The following is a 20,433-nucleotide window of genomic DNA, read 5'->3' on the forward strand; positions in this document are numbered from 1 at the left end:
GGCCATCTAAATGGCTAAGGAAAACTCAAGAGCAGGACAGGAACGTAATAGCCTGCTTTGCCCATTTTCTTCAACAAGAGATATCATTTTGATATTGGAACAATATATAGGCATTCTTTCTGGAAGCCACTGATATCCTTAGATCCCTTGATTTTATCTGTACCATTAAAAAAGTTGTCGCAGTTGGCAGCTGTGAATGCCATGGTTTAACTATATGATATGGGAAGTTCTTCTTCTTCTTCTTCTTCTTCTTCTTCTTCTTCTTCTTCTTCTTCTTCTTCTTCTTCTTCTTCTTCTTCTTCTTCTTCTTCTTCTTCTTCTTCTTCTTCTCCTCCTCCTCCTCCTCCTCCTCCTCCTCCTCCTCCTCCTCCTCCTCCTCCTCCTCCTCCTCATGGTTTTGAGAAGAGGGATGGTAGCCTCCTTCTGTCTAGTTTCTCTGTGTCATTTTCTGTCACCCCTTATACATCTGTTCTCTAAATTAAAAATCTCCCAACATTATTACCAGTTTTCATAAAATAGATGTTCCTGTCCTCTTGATCATTTTGGTTACCCTTTTCTGCAATTGTTCTGGCTGTATAATTTATTTTTTTGAAGTGTGGTAAACAGAACTGTATGCAGTATTTCAGATAAAAGAATACCATACAACAGCATTACAATCTTGTGAGAGTTACCGTATTTTTCCATGCATACGACCCCCCAATGTATAAGATGACCCCCCCTAAATTTGACCCTTGCCGAAGGTGGAGGAGCAGTTAATGGGCAACTGCACCTCCATCTCCTGCTGCTGCCGCCTCTGTACAGGTAATAAAACATACTTTTGTTTGCTTCAATATTGTAATTTGTATTTTCAAGTTTTGTTTTGTTTTTCTTCTTCCTGCTGGTAAAACTTAAGGATACAATTCTATAGTTATTATTTGGAAGTAAGCCTCAAATATATTTAGATGTCTAGGACTGCAGTCCTGTGCTCATTATTATGAAGAATGCCCTGTTGAACTCAGTGAGATTTACCTCTGAGTAGGTAGTGCATGTGCACCAATTTAAAAATCAGCCAGTACTGGATGGATATGAGTAGCTTTTTGTTTCATTTCAAAAATAGATGCACAGTATAATTTTATGTAACTTTATGCATAAAGGCTGACATCCTATTGCTTACCATAGTAATTTGCACTAGAGTGGGCCCATTGAATCAGTGAAAATTTGGTGAGTTACCTGCTCTGTATGTTCCGTTTATTCAAATGGCCCTACTCTAATCGTCACTGTGGTAAAGAACAGCATTTCAGCTAACATGTTTCTTATTCATAGGTCAATGCAGAGAATATGGGTTAGATAGAAAAGTATTGCATATATTTTTTGTTTATTATTTTCCAGGAAAAGAAAAACATATATATGTGGCTTCAAAATTTCATGCAACTTTGCATCTCTGTTCACACAGCAAACTGAAGTTCTTTGCTCTTTGCACACAGATCCTCTGACAGATGTAAGACTATCATCTTCCTCACAAGTAAATCTGCTTGTGGGTAAGTGAGCTGCTTTGCCTCCCTGAAAAGAGACAGGCTGTGATGCTAACCTGCAAGCAGATTTACTTGTGAGTATGTGCACAGCTTTCCATTTCTAGTAGCAAAGTTATAGGGAAACAGTGTTCCCCACAGTATTTATCAGGAAGAAAAGAAACTGAAATAAACATTCCTTGGGAAATGGGAAGATTAATCAGGGACATGATCCAGGAAGTAATGTGGACTGTATCAGCTGCTTCTTGTACACATACAGAAAAATGGTGGGTGCAAAAGCACTGTAATTCACAGTTACCTATTTGGTTGTTGTGGGTTTTTTGGGCTCTTTGGCCATGTTCTGAAGGTTGTTCTTCCTGACGTTTCACCAGTCTCTGTGGCCGGCATCTTCAGAGGACAGCACTCTGCGAAACATTAGGAAGAACAACCTTCAGAACACGGCCAAAGAGCCCGAAAAACCCACAACAACCATTAGATCCCGGCTGTGAAAGCCTTTGCGAATAGTTACCTATTTCTTTAATAATGGTGGACTATAGCAGTGTTTTTTTCTCTTAGGGAAACAAAAAAGCATTTCAGGATGCTCATACTGATCAGGAAAAAGAATTAAGAATAAATAAAACAGATGATGAAACCAATTTAGAATGCAAAGAAGAGGAGAAGAGTGAAGACCTGGAAAATGAGAACGCCAGTCTAGAAACTGAAGAGAGGGAGAAATCAAAGTAAGAATCTTCTGTTTTTTACACAAATGCCTCTGGGAAAGAATGCTAGGTGTTCATATCAGAGAGGGGTGGCAGTGAATGATGTAGCTTTAATTAACTTTTTAAAATGACTTCACATTTCATGATTGGATACTCTTTGTTTTATTTAGAGCTTTTACTGAGTACAGTTTGCTCATCCCATCTGCTTGAATACTTTTTCTTAAGACTACAGAAATTGTGTTTTAAAAAGTAATCTTTTGTCTCCTTATTAACAGAAAATCAGTAGGACTGATGCATGATGCTTATACAGTAGTGCCTCGCTAGACGATGATCCATTCCACTTAAATCGCTGTTTAGCGAAATCATTCTCTAGCGAAAAGCATTTCCCCATTGGAATGCATTGAAACCTGTTTAATGCGTTCCAATGGGGAAGAATCATCGTTGTCTAGCGAAGATCAGCCATAGGAAAGCCGCTTTGCGAACCGCCAATCTGCTGTTTAAATCGCTGTCTTGCGAAGCTTAGGTCCCAAAAACACCGGTTTGTGAGCGCAGAGGGAGTTGTCAAAATTGTCGTCTAGCGAAAATCAGTTTGCGAAGCAGGGACCAAACATTGTCCAGCGAAATTCCCCCATAGGAATCACTGTTTTGCGAATCGCTATAGCAATCGCAAAAAGTCAATGTCTAGCAAAAAAAACTGTCATGTGGGGTAACTGTCTCGCGAGGCACCACTGTATACTGTCTCATAGTACTTAAAGCACTCTCTGGACAGTTTACAGTCTTAATTATGCAGGCTACACATTGCCACCCCACCCCCAGCAAGTGAGGTAATTAATTTGCAGACCTTAGAAGGATAGAAGGCTAAATGAATCTTGAGTTGGCTACCTGAGTTTGAACCTGGGTTGTGAGCAGAGTTTTGGATGTAGTGCTGCAATTGAAGCACTGCATCACGAGGCTCCTCCACTGAGCAGGGAAGAAATGAAGTAAAAGTAACAGTGTTGTGAGCTAATAGATTGAGTTAAAAGAGTGAGAGGGAAAGTGGATCATCATGGTTGGAACACTTTGAAAATGTAATAGGAAAACAGTGATTTGGAGAGAGAAAATATAGAGATTGATTGATAGATTAAAAAAGGTTTCAAGACAGAGAAGTATATATGGGAGAATTAGAATTGTTGAGATTTCTATTTTAGAGAATTGGAGAAATGAGAGCAAATGTTTTGGGACCATGTCTTGGATTGTCGTATCAGGCAAGTAATTGTGAAGCAGTCCTTGAAGTAGAATATGAGAAATACAGAAATGAAGGTTGTAAGATTTATTGAACATTAGAAGATGTGGCTCAGCAGACGTTTACCAGAAGGAACAACATTATTTTTTAATTCAGAAATTAACTGAGGGTACATCAATACCCTACCTGGTAATTTGATTCTCATGGAAGTCATCACATCAGTAGAACTGATATTGCTACATGGTTAAAATGTCTGATGAAATCATTGTAGTGATCTGGCCAGGGCTACCTATGCTTAGCTGGGAAATGTTGAATTAAATATCTAGATGACATTATTGTATTCCGTTCCTCTAGATAAAATTATTGCATTTTGCTTTCATGTCTTGAGTAAACACAACAGCATTTCTTATCTGGATAACATATGCACATAGCTGAACTTAATCTGAGGCTTGTTTGAATATTTGGCTCTTAGACATGGATGAATGTGTAGGAGCAGATGGTTGAGTAATCAGTTTTATAAAAAATTTAAATTAGAGTATCAGCTTTTAAAAATGCACATTTGCATGTACGGTTGTCTTGAAATTGGCTTGTTTCATACTCACATTGTGTTATCTGGCATAATTATTGCTTTTTTGATGGTGATGCGTGATTGTGTCTTTATTGCAAATTTATCTTTGAGGCACCTGTTTTTGAGGCAGTGGTGACAGAGCTAAATAGGTTTTTAAATTAAATTTTATAAATTGTTAAACTAATAAGTTCTCTTGAGATTATTCTAGTAGCTTGTACATATTTGAGATTTCTATGTTTGCAACATAAATTAGGTGTGTTGTGAACTAAGTATTGCATATTTATTGCTGTTTTGTTGTTGAAAAACATGGGTTGGATTATACTAAGGAGTTGCTAGAATGAAATAAATTGGAGTAAAAGGGGGTGCTCAGAAAAGCAGCTAAAAGATGCATTGTGTATGTAGGATAGTAAACATCCTTTTCCAAAGAGCGGCGTGGAATAACTATATAACGGGGAGTGGGGGGTGGGGGAGCCTTAACCATTTTTTAAAAAAGATGATCTTGGAGAACTTGGGCCTCCCACGCAGTGTTTGGTTAGATTATCAGTATGTATTTGGTGTATGGAAGAAGTATGATTAAAGCTGTAGTTGTCACTTTTGATCTTGGGTGCAGCAAAAATGGAATTCTTCTGTTTAAAGCATTTATCTGTGTAATCTTTATATGATAATCAGAAGTCTTATATCTGAAAATATTGCTACTATAGAATGACTAATTCTTTTCCTGTTACAATTGATGCAGGCAAAGGTTTGTAGGGATTTTTATATAGCAGAAATCATTAGTATTTTTCATTTGAATTTAGTATCATGTGTTTTAAAGGTACTACCTCTAATAAAACTTAACCTTCAGTTTCAAGAAGTATTTTCCTATCTATATATGTGATCTGCAGCATATAGCAATAGAAAAATCTGGAGTAGAGTGTTTTATATATATATATATTAGTATTTTCACAACCTTTGGCAATTTGGATAATGAAAAAATTTAACCAAATTGTTGCATCCATATAAAATAGGTATTGTGTGAGCTTTTACTGGTTTATGGTCTTTTAGATATTCCTATGCCTTGAGCATGTGAGGTTTTAATAGTTTCTGTTGCACTTTCGCATAGACAAACAGTAATTTTCCATGTTCGTATTCTGTCTGGTTGATACAGAATTGTGCCATATGTGGATATATTGGATGAATACAGCATATTAAAATAGCAATGAGAACTAAGTCTGGCTGCATTTTGGTGTAACAGAGCATTTAGAATGATGGGGAATATAATAGTTGTTTTTTATGTGTCTCCTTTTGTTGCCTCTGCAAATCCTAAAACAAACTGTAATGTGTATGGTTGTCAGGTATTATTTTAAGATAATGTCTATGTTATATATCCAGTATTTGTGTTCTGCATACTTTGATTCTTTTTATTATCTTTATTAATCTGTGTTGGTTTCTGACATTGAAAAGATTTTATTCTTCAACCATTCTTTCTTAAGTCTATACAATTATTAAGGTATTATCTGTAACTGTACATTTGTTACTGGTGCTTGTTTTCTGAGTAAACTTGACTTCTAATGCTATGTATTATGTCTTGCTGCTGTAAATAATGCAATGTTAGTGCCTAGACACAAGTTTTGATGTCAAAGCCTAGAAAGGACAACAATTTAATATAGCTAGTATTAGAAACAACTCTATGAAACAATAATTGAAACCTTTGGGATGTAGAAAAGTAATTGTTCAATATAATTAAATAGTATTGTAAGAATTTAATTTTGGAGATTAGTGGCTCTATGCCTACCTCAAAGGGAATTATTCAAGTGGAATTGGTTACTGTGTTAATTAAAAATTATTGAAATCACTCTTGGTATTCCATTCCATTGTCTTTTGAAAATGTTCAGTGTCTAAAAGTTGACTGAGTCTTTGCAGCTATAGTCTTCTCTCTTGCTTTTTATGTGCTATAATTTAAAGTACAGGAAATATCTGGTGCTATGCAGATGTGATCCTAGTTCCTTACAATCTTCGTTTCTAAATTGGAAGCATGGTATGAATACACAACTCTCTTTTCATCCATCCTCTGTCTTCATCCTTCCTTTGTTAGCTTCATTCATGGTTTGATATTATATCAGTACCAGTGCTATTCTTAATTAATACTAGTAAGAGATTGGAAATCCACTTAGAATAAATGTGAATTTATTTGCCATGGTGTGGTCACTTTGTTGTCAGGGCAAATGTGATTTAAGTGTGATAAGGGAAGAGAAATCCATGTTGAGATAGAGAAAAATGTTGCATTTTACATAGGTTTGTGATGGCCTATCTCTATTTGAAATGTGCCAGGATTATGAAGGAAAATATAATAAAGCATTCTTAGTTGACTGAAAGAGTTTTATCATTTTGTGTAAGAGGAAATTAACGTCAAGTGCAATCTGTTTTGTAAAAAACAAAACAAATAAGGAATGGTTGCCCTGTGTCCCCTATTCACTTACACGAGTATTCTCTTTTAAGCTCTGGTTTCTGTTCTGCTTGTTGCCATTGTGTAACTATTCTTGACCTAAGCATTCTGTATTGCTGTTTTGACTGTTGAAAAATATAATAGCAGAATTGTAGCTGATGTGTTTTCTGGCTGCAAGAAATGGTACATAAGAGTCCAGACATGACTGCTGAACTGCATTTATTTCTAACATCGGAGTTGGAGTTGTGCTTTAAAAATATGTGAACCAAACAAAGTATCTATTTGTGTAGAACAATCAAAACAAACTTTAGAATTAAAAATCTTTGTTATAGATTTATAACTAAAATACTATATGGAAAACTGTTAACATAGTTTAAAGGGCTTTTTAAAAAGTAGAAGTGACTTTCTTTGCAAATGTAGTTTTGAAAAGTTGGGTTTGGTTAGAGATTTCTTAGAGTGGTTTGTACTAAATATGTGGTAGCAGAATTTAAAATGAGGAAGAAATTTAGGGAGCACTGAGAGTTGGGTTCATTTGTTATAACTGTCTTTGATTAAGATTTTCTTGAATTTTAGACACTGCTTTCTAAAATAGCGTATCATTGTGGAAACGTATAAACAAAAGCACATTAAAACATCTTGTACTTTTCACTGTTATTGTTTACAAAAAGGGTGTTTTTTTGTTTAGAAAAGATTTTGTGTAGTAGCTATATTTATAGGGCACACCAGAATATAAGCAGCAGCAAGTTAGAACCATATTCTGATGACTTACACTGATAAAGTTCTATTGCTTTCTAACAGATGTTATAGCTGAGTATATTCAGCATGATCTCTGTAAACCTCATGGGAAGCATAGAACTATTCTTATAGAGAGTTTTGAAAAAATCCAAGAAAGTAAGGCATTTGTGTCTTATTGAAATACCAGAGTTTTAAGTACTTCAATGGGATTGTCTTGTGGATTTATTTGAGAGTATTTTTTTAGTTGTGCTATTAAGAGTCTTACAGAAGATATAGACCTAACACTTGTAATATTATGTTATTAATTCTTCTTTAATATTTAAGTAATTTGCTGTTTTTAACTTTTAATATTGTGTTCTTAATGATATAAGCCACCTTGGGTTCTTTTTTAAGAGTAAGGTGGGGTAATACACTTGCAGATACATATGCAAGAATTATCTGGTTTCATGTTTTGTGTTATCTGGAAAGGGTTACTAATGTAAATGTGTAATTAGTTTAGTATCTAAGGAGTGGATTTACACTTCAGAGGAATCTGGTGGCCATTCATAGTTTCCGTCTTTCAAATGTAAATGGAATGCAATACTACGATGGTTAGTAATTCTTTTATACACTTCAAACTAATATTCAGATCAGTCTTTCAATAATATCTACACTTTTTATCCTCAAACATGCATCTGATTCCTGTAAGCATTTTAATATTGTTGTTTCCATCTGGTATTGCTGGTTCATTTTTTTCATTTTCCTTTGCTGAAGGTTGAGCTCCATTTCTTTGGAATGTGCATACTTTAACTTCTTGAAGTAGTTTACACGTGGGAACTGCTTACATCATCATCTGACTTTGTCATCTTATTTTGATGTACTTCGGGTTCTAGAGTTCATATGCTCTCGTCTTCAGTTTTCTGCTTTGCAACACCACCATTTTTGTGGAGCCATTTAGCTTTTTCAATGCTACAGTTCTGTAAAGCCTGTGTAACAGTTTACAGGTGTCATCAGCTGTGCAAATCTTGAGTTAGGTTTAACTGTTTGGGATATAAGAAATCTAGCATTTGCTTGTCTGCAGACATGACAAAGTGAGATTTCTCAAAGGCACACTGGCCAGCTCTAGCTATATTTTTCCTAAGGACATTTGCTTCATGGTATTCAGCGTTTTCCTATTTGTATAGCAAGATTTTCCATCTGGGAATAGACTGAGATGGTCTTCGTAGTACAAATCTTCAAAAATCTGTTTCAAAACATGCAATCATGTATTCTTGACAGTTCTGCTGCTCCCTGAGTTGAATATTCTTGACTTTAGTTGCATCATTATATCGTCCATCTATGACGGCAAATCACTTTCCACCAATTTTGAACAGAACAATGATCCCTGCTTTAAAGTTCTTGTGAATCCTGGTATATGGTTCTAGAAGATGTTGCAGATTGCTCTGTGAATTTTAAGGAATCGTTTATTTGCTTTTTAGTCAGTGATTTCAGACTTACATATTTTTGCAAGTTTTTTCTTTTTTCTTTTCTTTCTTCATTTCCTTGTTTGTTTTGCAACACTGAAGGTCGCAAACTCACTTTTTAAAAACAAGAGAGAGAACTGAAGAGCTCTAATGACTGTGTTTTGCCTGCTGTGACTGAAGCAAGGGATGACAATATTTCAGGCTTGTGGGATCTGCTGCAGTTTTTCTTGTTAAATCTCCGAGATCTACCAGCTGGAACAAAGCATCTTCCGTAGTAGCTTGAGGAAAAGTGAAAAGTACCTGTGAGCACATGCACAGCCCAGGAATTTGCTTTCATTACTGGAAGTGAGCTTTCAGCCTTTTCACGGAATCCACTCCAGCTGCCCCTGCCTTGCTCCTCTTTAAGTCAGCAGCCAAAGGAAAAACTCTCCAAGTGTTGCCATTGCTGCTCTTCTGCAAGAGAGCATTCAGTAGATACCCAGTTTTTGCTCCTTATTTGAGAATTGAAGATTCAAACTATAAAAATGTACATAATATTGAAGGAATATAATTATTTATTAAAGGGGTCTCATTCATCAGTGTGTTGTTTATATTTAACAAATTTGGTTTACAGAAATTGAAAGCACTGATGATATAAATATACTAGAATTTATTTATTAGGATAAAGGAAGAAAGAAATGCTACTAGATGTTAATGGGACACTTTTTTTGGGGGGGGGGGAGGTTATTATAACATTCACTGGCCATTAACACTGAGAACTGCATTACTAATTCCGCACACCCAATAGCACTTTTCTCTTTTGAACTTCTTTGACCCTACTATTCACTCTCCTTACCTATGCTGCCAGGCAAATCAATATTTAGATAGTCATTTTGGTATGGATTTATATTTAGTACAAGATGCTGTTGGGGGCGGGGGGATGAAACAAAGGAAAAGAGGTATACCAAAAAAAGATGATGAGATTGTGAAACAAGTCATCTCATTGACAGTTTTTAACTTAGCAGAAGACATAAAGACATGCTAAATTTAATTTTGTCTTTGAGGAAAATCATCCCTTTTAATGTAGGAAAGGTTTCTGTATTGTGGAAGAATTGTAAGGAGGAATAGGATGCATTTCTTTAAAGAGCCAAAATGTTATTTGTATATGAAGTACTTTTTTTAAAAAAAAAACCCAGAATTTAGATATTTTGTTTCTAGCAGAGTCCCTTTTCTGTAGTTATTACGTGTCAAGAAGAAAAATGTGGTTTTGAGGTAATTTCTTAAAATAGTGTTCCGTTACTACTTGTATTTTTTAAAATGTATTATGAACTAAGTGTATGATTGAAGAATTATTAGGATCAGGGTATAGAAAACAAACATGCATAATGGAAGAGAAAACTGTTTGACAGTTGTTGCCATTGGTTAAGAGACAAATTATTTTTTGTATCAAACAAGGCTCGTGTCTTCAGCAGCAGAAACTAGCAAGATACATAAGGTAATATTTGGCTGCACATATGGTTCACCCTAATCCAGCCGGTGCCCTCTTTGGATCTTAGCCTGAGCATTAAAAAGTACCATTTATTTTGGATGCCTGCCTCTTCAGAATTCAGAACTAAATTCAAGGGGAAATGCCCAGGCTTCTAAAGAAGGAAAACCAACATCAAATTCCTTTTTTTAAAAAAGTCTTGAAACATGATAAATATTGAATAGAATTTGTATATTTCAACCAGGATCCAAAGAACCAATTTAGACATGCACAAGATTTTAGATAATACAATTGAGATTATTTTATTTTTTTTCTTTTGACTTGACAAGCCTCATACTTGTAATACCATATCACAAACTACAAATTCACCTTTTATTTTTTAAGAAAAAATGTAGATGAGACTTAGGAACCTCTGTTTGAGAAATTCAAGCCCGAAGACTCTTTGAGTGTGCGGAACTAGATGTGTTAGTTCTTTGAAGGGTGGCCTTAGCAATTAAAAAGTAAAGTTTGGTAAGCAAAACTGTATCAATTAATCCATGGTAGCAAAACAAACAGAATCACAAGTGCATATACTCTGATTCTGAAGACTAACCACATGTAATACACATAGTAACAAATTTAAGTGAACAGTATATTTGTATTTGAGAAATATGGATCCAAAATGGAGGAAATATATTTCAGCTAGAGCCAGACTGCGTCAACACCATCTTGGCATATGACTGCATCTTTAGTCTTCTCAGATGGTGATAAACCTTTTTTTTTCTTTAACCAAATCATCTTTTAAAATCTTCTGTTAGTTTTCAAGCATCTTTCTGTCATTAGTCTGGTTGCTTGGCTATATTCTTTTCACTTGAGAGTACTAATCTAAAATGATCATCTTTAAGGGATTTCATATATATACATAAACATATATATGGAGCCAGCTGTTCTTCACTCTCTGTGCATCCACAATATTAATCAGTATACGCCGTTTGGCACTGAACATTTTTTCAATATTTTTATTAACTGACATTTTTTAAACCTTTCAAGCAATGGCACCATTAAGGAGGAAGATGATGATGAAGAAGAAGAAGAAGAGGAGGAGGAGGAGGAAGAAAAGGAAGATGACAACAATGAGGAAGAAGAATTTGAGTGTTATCCACCAGGCATGAAAGTCCAAGTGCGGTATGGACGAGGCAAAAATCAAAAAATGTACGAAGCTAGTATTAAAGATTCTGATATTGAAGGAGGAGAAGTCCTTTACTTGGTGCACTACTGCGGATGGAATGTGAGGTAACTGAGATTTAGTTAGCCTTAAAAATACTTCCAAAATACACTTGTGTATTTTAAAACACGCCGAATATTGAATCTTTTCAATATTGATGCTCTGTGAAGATCACTGTACTGTATAAAGTTATTTATAGTATAGGATATAACCACAGCATCTTAGTAACATATGGATCAAGAAAAATAATCTTATTCTTGCTACAGCTTAACTTTAATTATTACCATACTAAACTAGCATGTAGATCTTCTGTTCTGCTCATTCTCGCAATACTGAGCAAAACACAGCTGCGTTCATACTATACTGTGCAAAACACAGCTACATATGTCTCAAAGATAGAAAGAAAAGGTACATTTTTGCAAGAAGTGAAAGTGAGCTTTGCTTCACTTTGAAAAATCTGGATTTCTTTCTGAACTACTGCATGCAGAAAGCTTCATTTTCCACATTAAAACAGATGATCAGTGTCTTTGAGAACTCAGGGTTTGTACATGCATCATAAGGTAGAGTAAATAGATGGCTTTTACTTGGTTGGTCCTGGTTTCTTATGGCCGTTATTTCTGAAGAAGATTCATCCTGGGAAGGTCACTTGTGTTACTATTTTATGCCTGAACATCTGTGTTTTTATGGTTTGTTGCCATAATGTAGTGCTTTAGGGAAATGGTGGATTCAGTATTTTGCCAAAAATATTAAATTCGGTGCACTTCTCATGTTGTGTCCTTGGGTTCTTTCAAAAGTTTGTTTTATGGCTATGTGCTTTGCAAAGACTTTTGTAACAGGTCCCATATTTTGCATCATTACTTACATGAGCTCCTTATCCTTACTTCCCATTTCGATATACATTATTTTTACAGTAATCTTTGTCTAAGAAGGCTGGAGTGAGACCTTTGTAGACTTCTCTGATGCTGGTAGAGGCTGCCAACATGAGTCATAGTGGGAAAATCATGTCATCCTATCTGCTCTGTTTCATAATTGAGTTATGTTTGATGAAGTCAAATCAGACAAGAGGCTAATACTGAACATTCTGATTAAGCTTCTCCACATACCCCATTATTTCATTTTCTTTACTGTTGTCTGACTCATGCAACCCAAGTTGAACTTGTATTGTAAAAAAGTCTTTGGTTTTATATTAGAGAGCAATTGGTAGCCATATATCTATCATAATTAACTTGTTATAAAGCCTTTAATTCTATTCTGTTTCATTTAATTTGAAAGGATGTATATTTTAGACTACTAACCAAATATCCCTCTTATTTCATCCTAGTATTAGGAAAAGGTTGAAACTTAAGCACAGTTTTTAAGCTTCATGGGTGTCTTTGTGAAAGAAAAATCCCATGCTTTGTTTTCAAAATAATCTGTAGGCCAGTATGAAAGATAAAATGTCACTTACAGTTAATTTTTGAATCTTTGTATTGGTATTATTGATTATAGGTGGCAGATTTGTGAGCATTTTGTGATACAAAGTTTTAATCATGGCTTTTGGTGTTTCCTATAGAACTTCAAATGAACTTGAAATTCTTGCTTGAAATTTTAGGTCAGAGTTGGGAAATTCTTGGGTTTTCAGATTTTCTGAACTACAGTTCCCATAAATGCCCTTGGACATTCTGGCTAAGGTGTCTGAGGTTCAGAACACCTGGAGGACAAAAGCTTCCTGCTCTAGGTTTTGAGGGAATTGAATGGATGGTATTTCTATACAGTGTTTTTAGAATCTTCTTAATTCGTATGACTTTACTTAGGTGCTGGAATTTACAAGAACTTCTGTGTACTCGTTTCACTTTGGGTGTGATCCTAAGAGGCGCTCTATTCAACAGTGGATGTAGTCTGCCAGTATTGAAACACTGTGCTTCTGTTTTATATTTCCCCATATTGTCATACCAGAAGCCTCTAGCAGAACTAGTATTAGGAATGCATACCTTAAAAATACAGCATAGCCTTCTCAACCTCATACTTAAGAATGGAATAAAGTTTTCAATCTTGAACTCCAGTTAGATAGTACAGATTAAGTATATACATGTGCGTGAGAGAAAGATATGTTGTGCTTATGTGCTTTCTAATTTTTGCTAACTCTTCTGTGTTTACTTTCATTGTCCAAGGACAAGTCTGTGATTCCTTCTCTCCCCTCCCTACCAGAGTGCAAAGAGGTGGGCTGTGTATGTTGCTCTTGATAGTATAAGATGCATGTCTCATGTCAAATGAAGCACTGATATAAACATTCTGATTACTCAGTATTACTTACTTATTTTATTTATTTATTGAATTTGTATCTCGCACCATCTGGCAACCAGGCCACTCTTGGGAGCATGGTCTTTGAAGCCTCTCTGTTGCTTTGGGACAGTTACTCATCTTTTAATAGACTATACAACCTTATTTTTAGGGACGTGGTGGCTCTGTGGGTTAAACCACAGAAGCCTCTGTGCTGCAAGGTCGGAAGACCAGCAGTCGTAAAATTGAATCCACGCGACGGAGTGAGCCCAGTTCCTGCCAACTTAGCAGTTCGACAGCATGTAAAAATGCAAGTAGATAAATAGGTACCACCTTGGTGGGAAGGTAATGGCGTTCCATGTCAAGTTGCGATGGCCACGTGGCCACAGAAACTGTCTTCGGACAAACGCTGGCTCTATGGCTTAGAAACGGGAATGAGCACCACGCCCTAGAGTCAGACACGACTGGACTAAATGTCAAGGGGAACCTTTACCTTTACCTTACAACCTTATTTTACAACCTTGATACTTACCAGTATAAGAAGACTATATTCTAATCAAGTCAAAACATTATTTGCTTGGTGTAATCAGACATAAAGTCTTACTGTGTCCATTACTTGAAAGGGTTGGTGGGTCAGATAGGTCCTCTAGGATTATTAGAATGCTTACAGGAGTATGTAGTCATTTTAGGAGATGTCAGTAACAGATGAAAGTTTATTCTTTGTTACTAGAGTAGTTCAGAGTAAAGAGATACTGAGGAATTTCTGTTCTATATATTGAATGTAGATCTGTTCTTTCTATTACTACTAATTTAAAAGGAAAATCAGCATGATTCATAGCCTGAGGCATAGTGTTTCTGTTTGGACACATTTGTGGAGGCAGAGGAGTGTGTGCAACCTTATAAACCTATTATGTTCATGAAGGGTGTCTGGATTGGTGCAAAATGGGGAAGCTGCATTGTGTTTTTTTGTTTTTAAACTGGAAACGAAACTATGTAGAATTAAAATATACTGAAAAATGGAGAGCTGGCCCACGCCCAGTAGATGCAAAGTAATGGAACAGAATTTTTGTCCCTTCGTACTCCACAGCTGCAAGAGGTAGTTGCATCTATTCAAGCAAATTTGCTGATGGAAGCACAACCCCATTGGATCCAGCCCTTTGAATGGAAATATTTCACTTTTAAATAGACAGTCAATTTGCTGTCTTCCCTGATGGATTGTCATTTGCCTAGAAATCTTTATAATGTCTTGACTTTGTTCATTATAAGTGGGTAAATATGAATGAGATAAAACTGCAGTTATTCAGTTGAATTACAGTTGAAGGCTAAAGAGGACAGTGGATTTTTAGCTGATGATGTTTCATTTCCTCAAGTCATTCAGATTTATATACTTTTTAGAGTGTTCATTTTTGTCTAAGTAATGGCAGTGATTGGGATGCATGGGGACATCATCCGACTCACCCCAGTGCTGATGAGTCATGTGACAAGTAGCTTTTGACCCCGAATAGATCAATCAGACATTGAAAACCAGACCTTGTACTAAACTTTTCTTTTGTCAGATTACCTTTGAGGTCTGTTAAACAGACACACATAAGTTTGGCTAACTGAATATATATTTATCCATATCAAAGAAATTGTTCCCAAAGAGGCAACATGCCACTTTCTCATGGGCAAGTCAACAGAAGCACATTTTGCAACCTATCTGCAGTTTTTCTGTCTGCGACACAATTAGATTTTAAAAGAATATACCTAAAATATAAAGTGTGCATGCAACAGATGGGTACATTCATTAACTTGCGAAGATTGTCAGGTGTTCCTGATGAATGTATACTTAATAGCAAAACCAGTTCTGCTACTATGTATGATGTGAAAGAACTCTTAGAGTTTTAAGTCACTGTTCAAGGCCTACACATTTCATTAGAATTGAATGGGCAGTGTCTGACTCTTGGGTATCAAACCCATAAATTACTATAAGTCCTGATATGTGCTGCCAGATGTACTTCTTCCTATATTAAACAACAGTGAAGTAAGTTATAATAAAATTTTACTTATTATTAAAGAAGGTATGACCTAGAAAATACTCTATAAGAATTTCTATAATGAAGCACTCAGTTGATAGATATTAAATGGTTGCCCATTATTTTGTATGTTATACTTAATTGGAATAACCAATGGAAAGAAGAATAGTTGGTATACATAGATATCTTGGTAATATTTATAGGGTGTTTTACTGGTATCCTTGGACATTATTAATAATAATTCAAAATAACAATTATTTAGTCTTCAGAGTAAAACTTGGTTCTGTTCATGGAGATAAATTATTTTCATGGAGATAAAACTACTGAAACTGCTGATATAGTATCACTTATAACTTGGAATTTTTATTACTCGAATTGGCCTCCTCAGCCACACTAGACGCTGTTCCAAGTCCTCCACACAGAGCACGCTACCATAGTCTTTCGAGACTGAAGGATGCCTAACTAACTAACTAACTAACTAAAATTGTATAAACTACAGTATTCCTCTATAGTCTTTTGTTTGAATTGCAAGATCTCCCTAATTAAATGGCTTTCTTCTCTTGAAGTAAAATCTATACTAGGAGAGATAGAAGGCAAAGCATTAAAGGAGTCACAGAGTGCGAAGACTTCTGCTTCTGGTTGTTGTAGGTTTTTCAGGCTGTTTGGTCGTGTTCTGAAAGCTTTTCTTTCTAACGTTTCGCCAGTCTCTGTGGCTGGCATCTTCAGAGGACAGGAGTTAGAACTCTGTCTGTGTTCTGGTGTACTTTGTTGGATAGTTGAGTATTTATAACTGTGGGATCAGCTCTTTGTACTTTTCAGGAGATTGGGTTATCCCACATCTATAAATACTCACCTATCCCACAAGCTACACCAGAACACAGACAGAGTTCTAACTCCTGTCCTCTGAAGATGCCGGCCACAGAGACTGACAAGACATTAGGAAGAAAAACCTTCAGAACACGGCTAAACAGCCCGAAAAGCCTACAACAACCATCGGATCCCGGCCGTGAAAGCCTTCGAAATACACTTCTGCTTCTGTTTGTCCCAAGAATATAAATGGAATAACAAGAAATGTGTTATAACAATGTGGCTATGTTACAAATCAGGGCTCTTTCCTCATTATTGAACTAGTTAGGTAGTTACAGGCCAGCTGTGTACACTCCCTTTTTGTAATATGGAAAAGATAATGATGATTTGTCCAGAAAGGTTTTTGTAAGAATTTCAGTAAGTTAATGTAAGTTAACATCTCTACCACAGGTGGCTTTTGTTGGTTCCTAATATCTCAGCCTTTTGGAGGGTGTGTGTGTTCCTGGCTAGTAGAATGAGTATGTAATTTAACAGGCCCTTTTGTGGCTCTCCTGTCAAGCTTTAGGATTTGATTCAGTATCCATGATAGTATCTGAGAAGCAAATTTGCATTTTTACCTGCAGAGTAATATGTGGCTTTTGGTGTGCAATAGACAAAAAAACTACTCTGTGGGCCAGCATTTTCATCTGGCTTTTCTTCCTACCCACAGCAATTACAATGGTGCGCTGCTATACGCTTACCCCTCATGACATCGAAATTTATTAACAATGACATTTTTGCAATCGCTATTGTGACTGCAAAACAATGGTTCCTATGGGGGAAATCCGCATTACGTTGATTAGGAGGCTGCTTTGCGAACCATTTGTTCGCTATACGATGACTTTTCCGGTTCCGCAAAATGGCTTTCCTCCCTTCTCAAAATGGCTGCTTTCCAGAGGGAAGCTTCTCATTACAGCGATTTTGAACAGCTGATAGGCGGTTCTCTATGGGCAATCTTCACTGGACAATGAGGTATTTCCCCCATTGGAACGCATTGACCAGTTTTCAATGCATTCCAATGGTTTTTTTCGCTTGACGACGATAATGCTTAACAGCGATTTTCCTGAACAGATTATTGTCGTTAAGTGGGGCACCACTGTATTTTACACTTGTCTTCTGTTCTAGCTTTAAAAAGGTATTTACATATCTGTTAAAAATGCTGCATTAAAAGTACATGGTTATTGCTACTGGGTATCTGAATACTGTATAACTATAATAGTATGACTTTACAAAATATGTATTTATTATTACTGTGAACTATAAAATATGTGTATGTGTTTCATTGCCTTGTAGATATGATGAATGGATAAAAGCAGACAAAATAGTGAGACCAGCGGACAAAAATGTGCCAAAAATAAAGCACAGAAAGAAAATAAAGGTAGGTCACTTTGGAGTACTAATGAAGAAACAGAAGAAACAGAAACCTTTATTGGCATGCTGCATAAATAAACTAATGAATAGGAGGAAAGCCTGATGCATTGCTTTCTTATCGTAGCAGCTGTTTTAGTTTATGAGAGAATCAGTAAGAAAAGGACATGCTTTCATCACTAAAACATGCCTTTATCACTAAAAACTTACAGTCAGTCTCTTGTGGATAAAGATAATAGTCTTTATTAGACCCACCTTACAGTGCTTAGCATCTTATTTACTGACACAAGGGTCATTCCATGTCAAATCAACCAATGCATGGAACCTTGATGTCATGGATTTGGTTCATTTTTGGTACATTTGTACCTTACCATGAGATACTTTAAAAAAAATTCAGATTTTTTGGTCCACCTGTTTCTGAGATACTGCATTTTCAAAATTGCAAAAAATGCCAAAATTTACTAGCCACCATAACCTCAAATGTCATTTAATAAATACCTATGATAGCTACGGATCTGGGACAGGTATCATTTTAAAGACTAGTAATAGGGCCTGAATTTAATATACAACATGATGCAATTGGACATTTTCAAAAAATTTACACATTTAAAAAAATTACATTTGAATTTTTGGGAAAACTGAAATTTTTAAAGTTTTCAAAAAATTCATACTTAAAGATATGTGCCTTGTAGCCAGTCAGTCCAAATTTCAGACTAATATCTCACTGTTATCATACAAAACTTATATTTTCATGTTGGTAGTGACAAGTCCTTTTTTTACAATTCACATTGATAAAATTCTGTGGTAAACTGAAATGAATCTAAAAAACTTTATAACAGGTTTTTTACAATCAGATTGAGACATGGTGAGGGGGGTTAGGGCTGGCTATCTTGGCAAAGGAACTGTTCAAAACATACAAGACAAGCCCTGACATATTTGTGCCTGTTTAGTCATGTGACCTTTCACCACCATTTTACCTTCCAGCAAGCTGAGTTGTGGTCTGGCTCCCAGTGTGTGCACTTCAGTTCATTTGGACAGTGGGTTTTTTGTGCAGCTTTCTAGGACATTTTTGTTGTGAAGCTCCTTTTAAATATGGAGGAGGAGAAGTGGTCAAAAAACTGTAGCAACCCTTTAAAAGGGGGGGGGGCACTGGGTTAGTGAAATCAAACCACACATGAAAGTGTGTACTTAATGCATATTGCAGTTAGGAAAAGAGAAGCCTTATCAGATGGAAAACAATATACTTGTACAGGAAATTCCTCCAGAGAATTATGAGATTCCTGGTCCTAGTTATATTAAGGAATCTGAGTATTTCGACCCTGATGCAGCTTTTAGCCACTTAAATGCCTCTTTGACCTCCATTGGTGAATCTCCAGTGTATAAAAAGAAAATATTAAAAAGGTCTAAGAAGTATTGCAAAGAAAAGATGGGGAAGATTAAAAGGACCTACAAAGAGTTATTTTGTACTTCTGAAGATGATTTAAATGAGGAAGGTAACTGTGGGGATTCAGAAATTATTCAGCAACTAAAGGAAAATCTTAAAATTGTGAACAGAAGTAAAAAGCTCATGGGTTTGACAGTTTTACCCGAAAGCTGGTCCTGTAAAAGAATAGAAAGTGATGGTTTCTATTTTTTTACTATACATGGTAAAACAGAGTAGTGGTTCTCCCTGAGCTAAAGTGCATAAAAGAAGTATACAAAAGAAAGAGAGGATTATCTTATTGCAACTGTTCAGTCAACAAGAGTGCTGTCCTCTGAAGATGCCGGCCACAGAGACTGGCGAAACGTTAGGAAGAACAACCTTCAGAACATGGCCAAAGAGCCCGAAAAACCCACAACAACCAATAGAAAGTGAATTCGGAGTAAATAATTACATTGCAAGGAAGGCAAAGAAACTTGTGGAAGAAAAAGGAATTTTGTCCTTACCTAATCCTGCACCTGGAAATTTTTTTAACCTGAGGACACAGTCAACTTAGTAAAGGAATTTTACTGCAGTGAAGTCGTCAGCAGGCAAATGCCCAGCAAGAAAGATTATATTTCAATCAGAGACAAAGATGGTTGTCAAACTCATGCCAAAAGCATCCAATACTTAGTAATCTAAGAGAAATTTACCAAATGTTTAAGTCCAAGGACCCATCTGAAAAGATAGGATTTTCGAAATTTGTTAAGACCAAGGAACTGCTTTATAGCAGGAACTAAGTGTTCTTACAGTGCCAGGAAACTTCATGCTTTGGAAACTGGATCCAATTACAGCTACAGGGAAAACATACCAGCTTAACCCCACAGGAGATGACAAAAGCATCCAACATGCTAGCCAAGAAAAAAGAGGTTCTTAATCATTAGGTATAGAAATTTTGGTCTATTTTTGGGGCTAAGTCAATTTAAATCCTTGTCACTGCCAACAAGAAAATGTAAGTTTTGTATGATAATAGTGAGATACCAGCCTGTAATTTGGATTGAAATTAAGATATTCTTAAATGTGAATTTTTGACAACTTTTAAAAAATTCAATTTTATATAGGTTATATTGATGTATTTTCTATGTAAGCCGCCCTGAGTAGACATTGTCTAGAGGGGCGGGGTAAAAATCTAATAAATAAATAAATAAAATTAAATAAATTCCCCAAAATTCAAATTTTAATTTTTTTAAATGTTTACATTTTTTGTAAATGTACAATT

The 20,433-nt window shown here is 35.8% G+C and overlaps 1 protein-coding gene across 8 annotated transcripts in view; it reads left to right on the forward strand.

Moving 5' to 3' along the window:
• ARID4B (AT-rich interaction domain 4B) overlaps nt 1-20,433 on the forward strand; it is a 127,612-nt gene that overhangs the window by 92,607 nt on the left and 14,572 nt on the right. For 5 of the 8 annotated variants that reach the window (XM_020786983.3, XM_078383139.1, XM_078383138.1 and 2 more), the window contains 3 exons: nt 2,064-2,227; nt 11,093-11,335; nt 17,681-17,765. In XM_020786983.3, the coding sequence (XP_020642642.3) occupies nt 2,064-2,227; nt 11,093-11,335; nt 17,681-17,765 (492 nt within the window). The remainder of the gene's footprint in view (nt 1-2,063; nt 2,228-11,092; nt 11,336-17,680; nt 17,766-20,433) is intronic. The other 3 variants (XM_078383141.1, XM_078383144.1, XM_078383142.1) reach the window with 1 other exon arrangement.

Source organism: Pogona vitticeps, chromosome 1 (genome assembly GCF_051106095.1).
Source record: "Pogona vitticeps strain Pit_001003342236 chromosome 1, PviZW2.1, whole genome shotgun sequence".
In the NCBI taxonomy this organism is placed as follows: domain Eukaryota; kingdom Metazoa; phylum Chordata; class Lepidosauria; order Squamata; family Agamidae; genus Pogona; species Pogona vitticeps.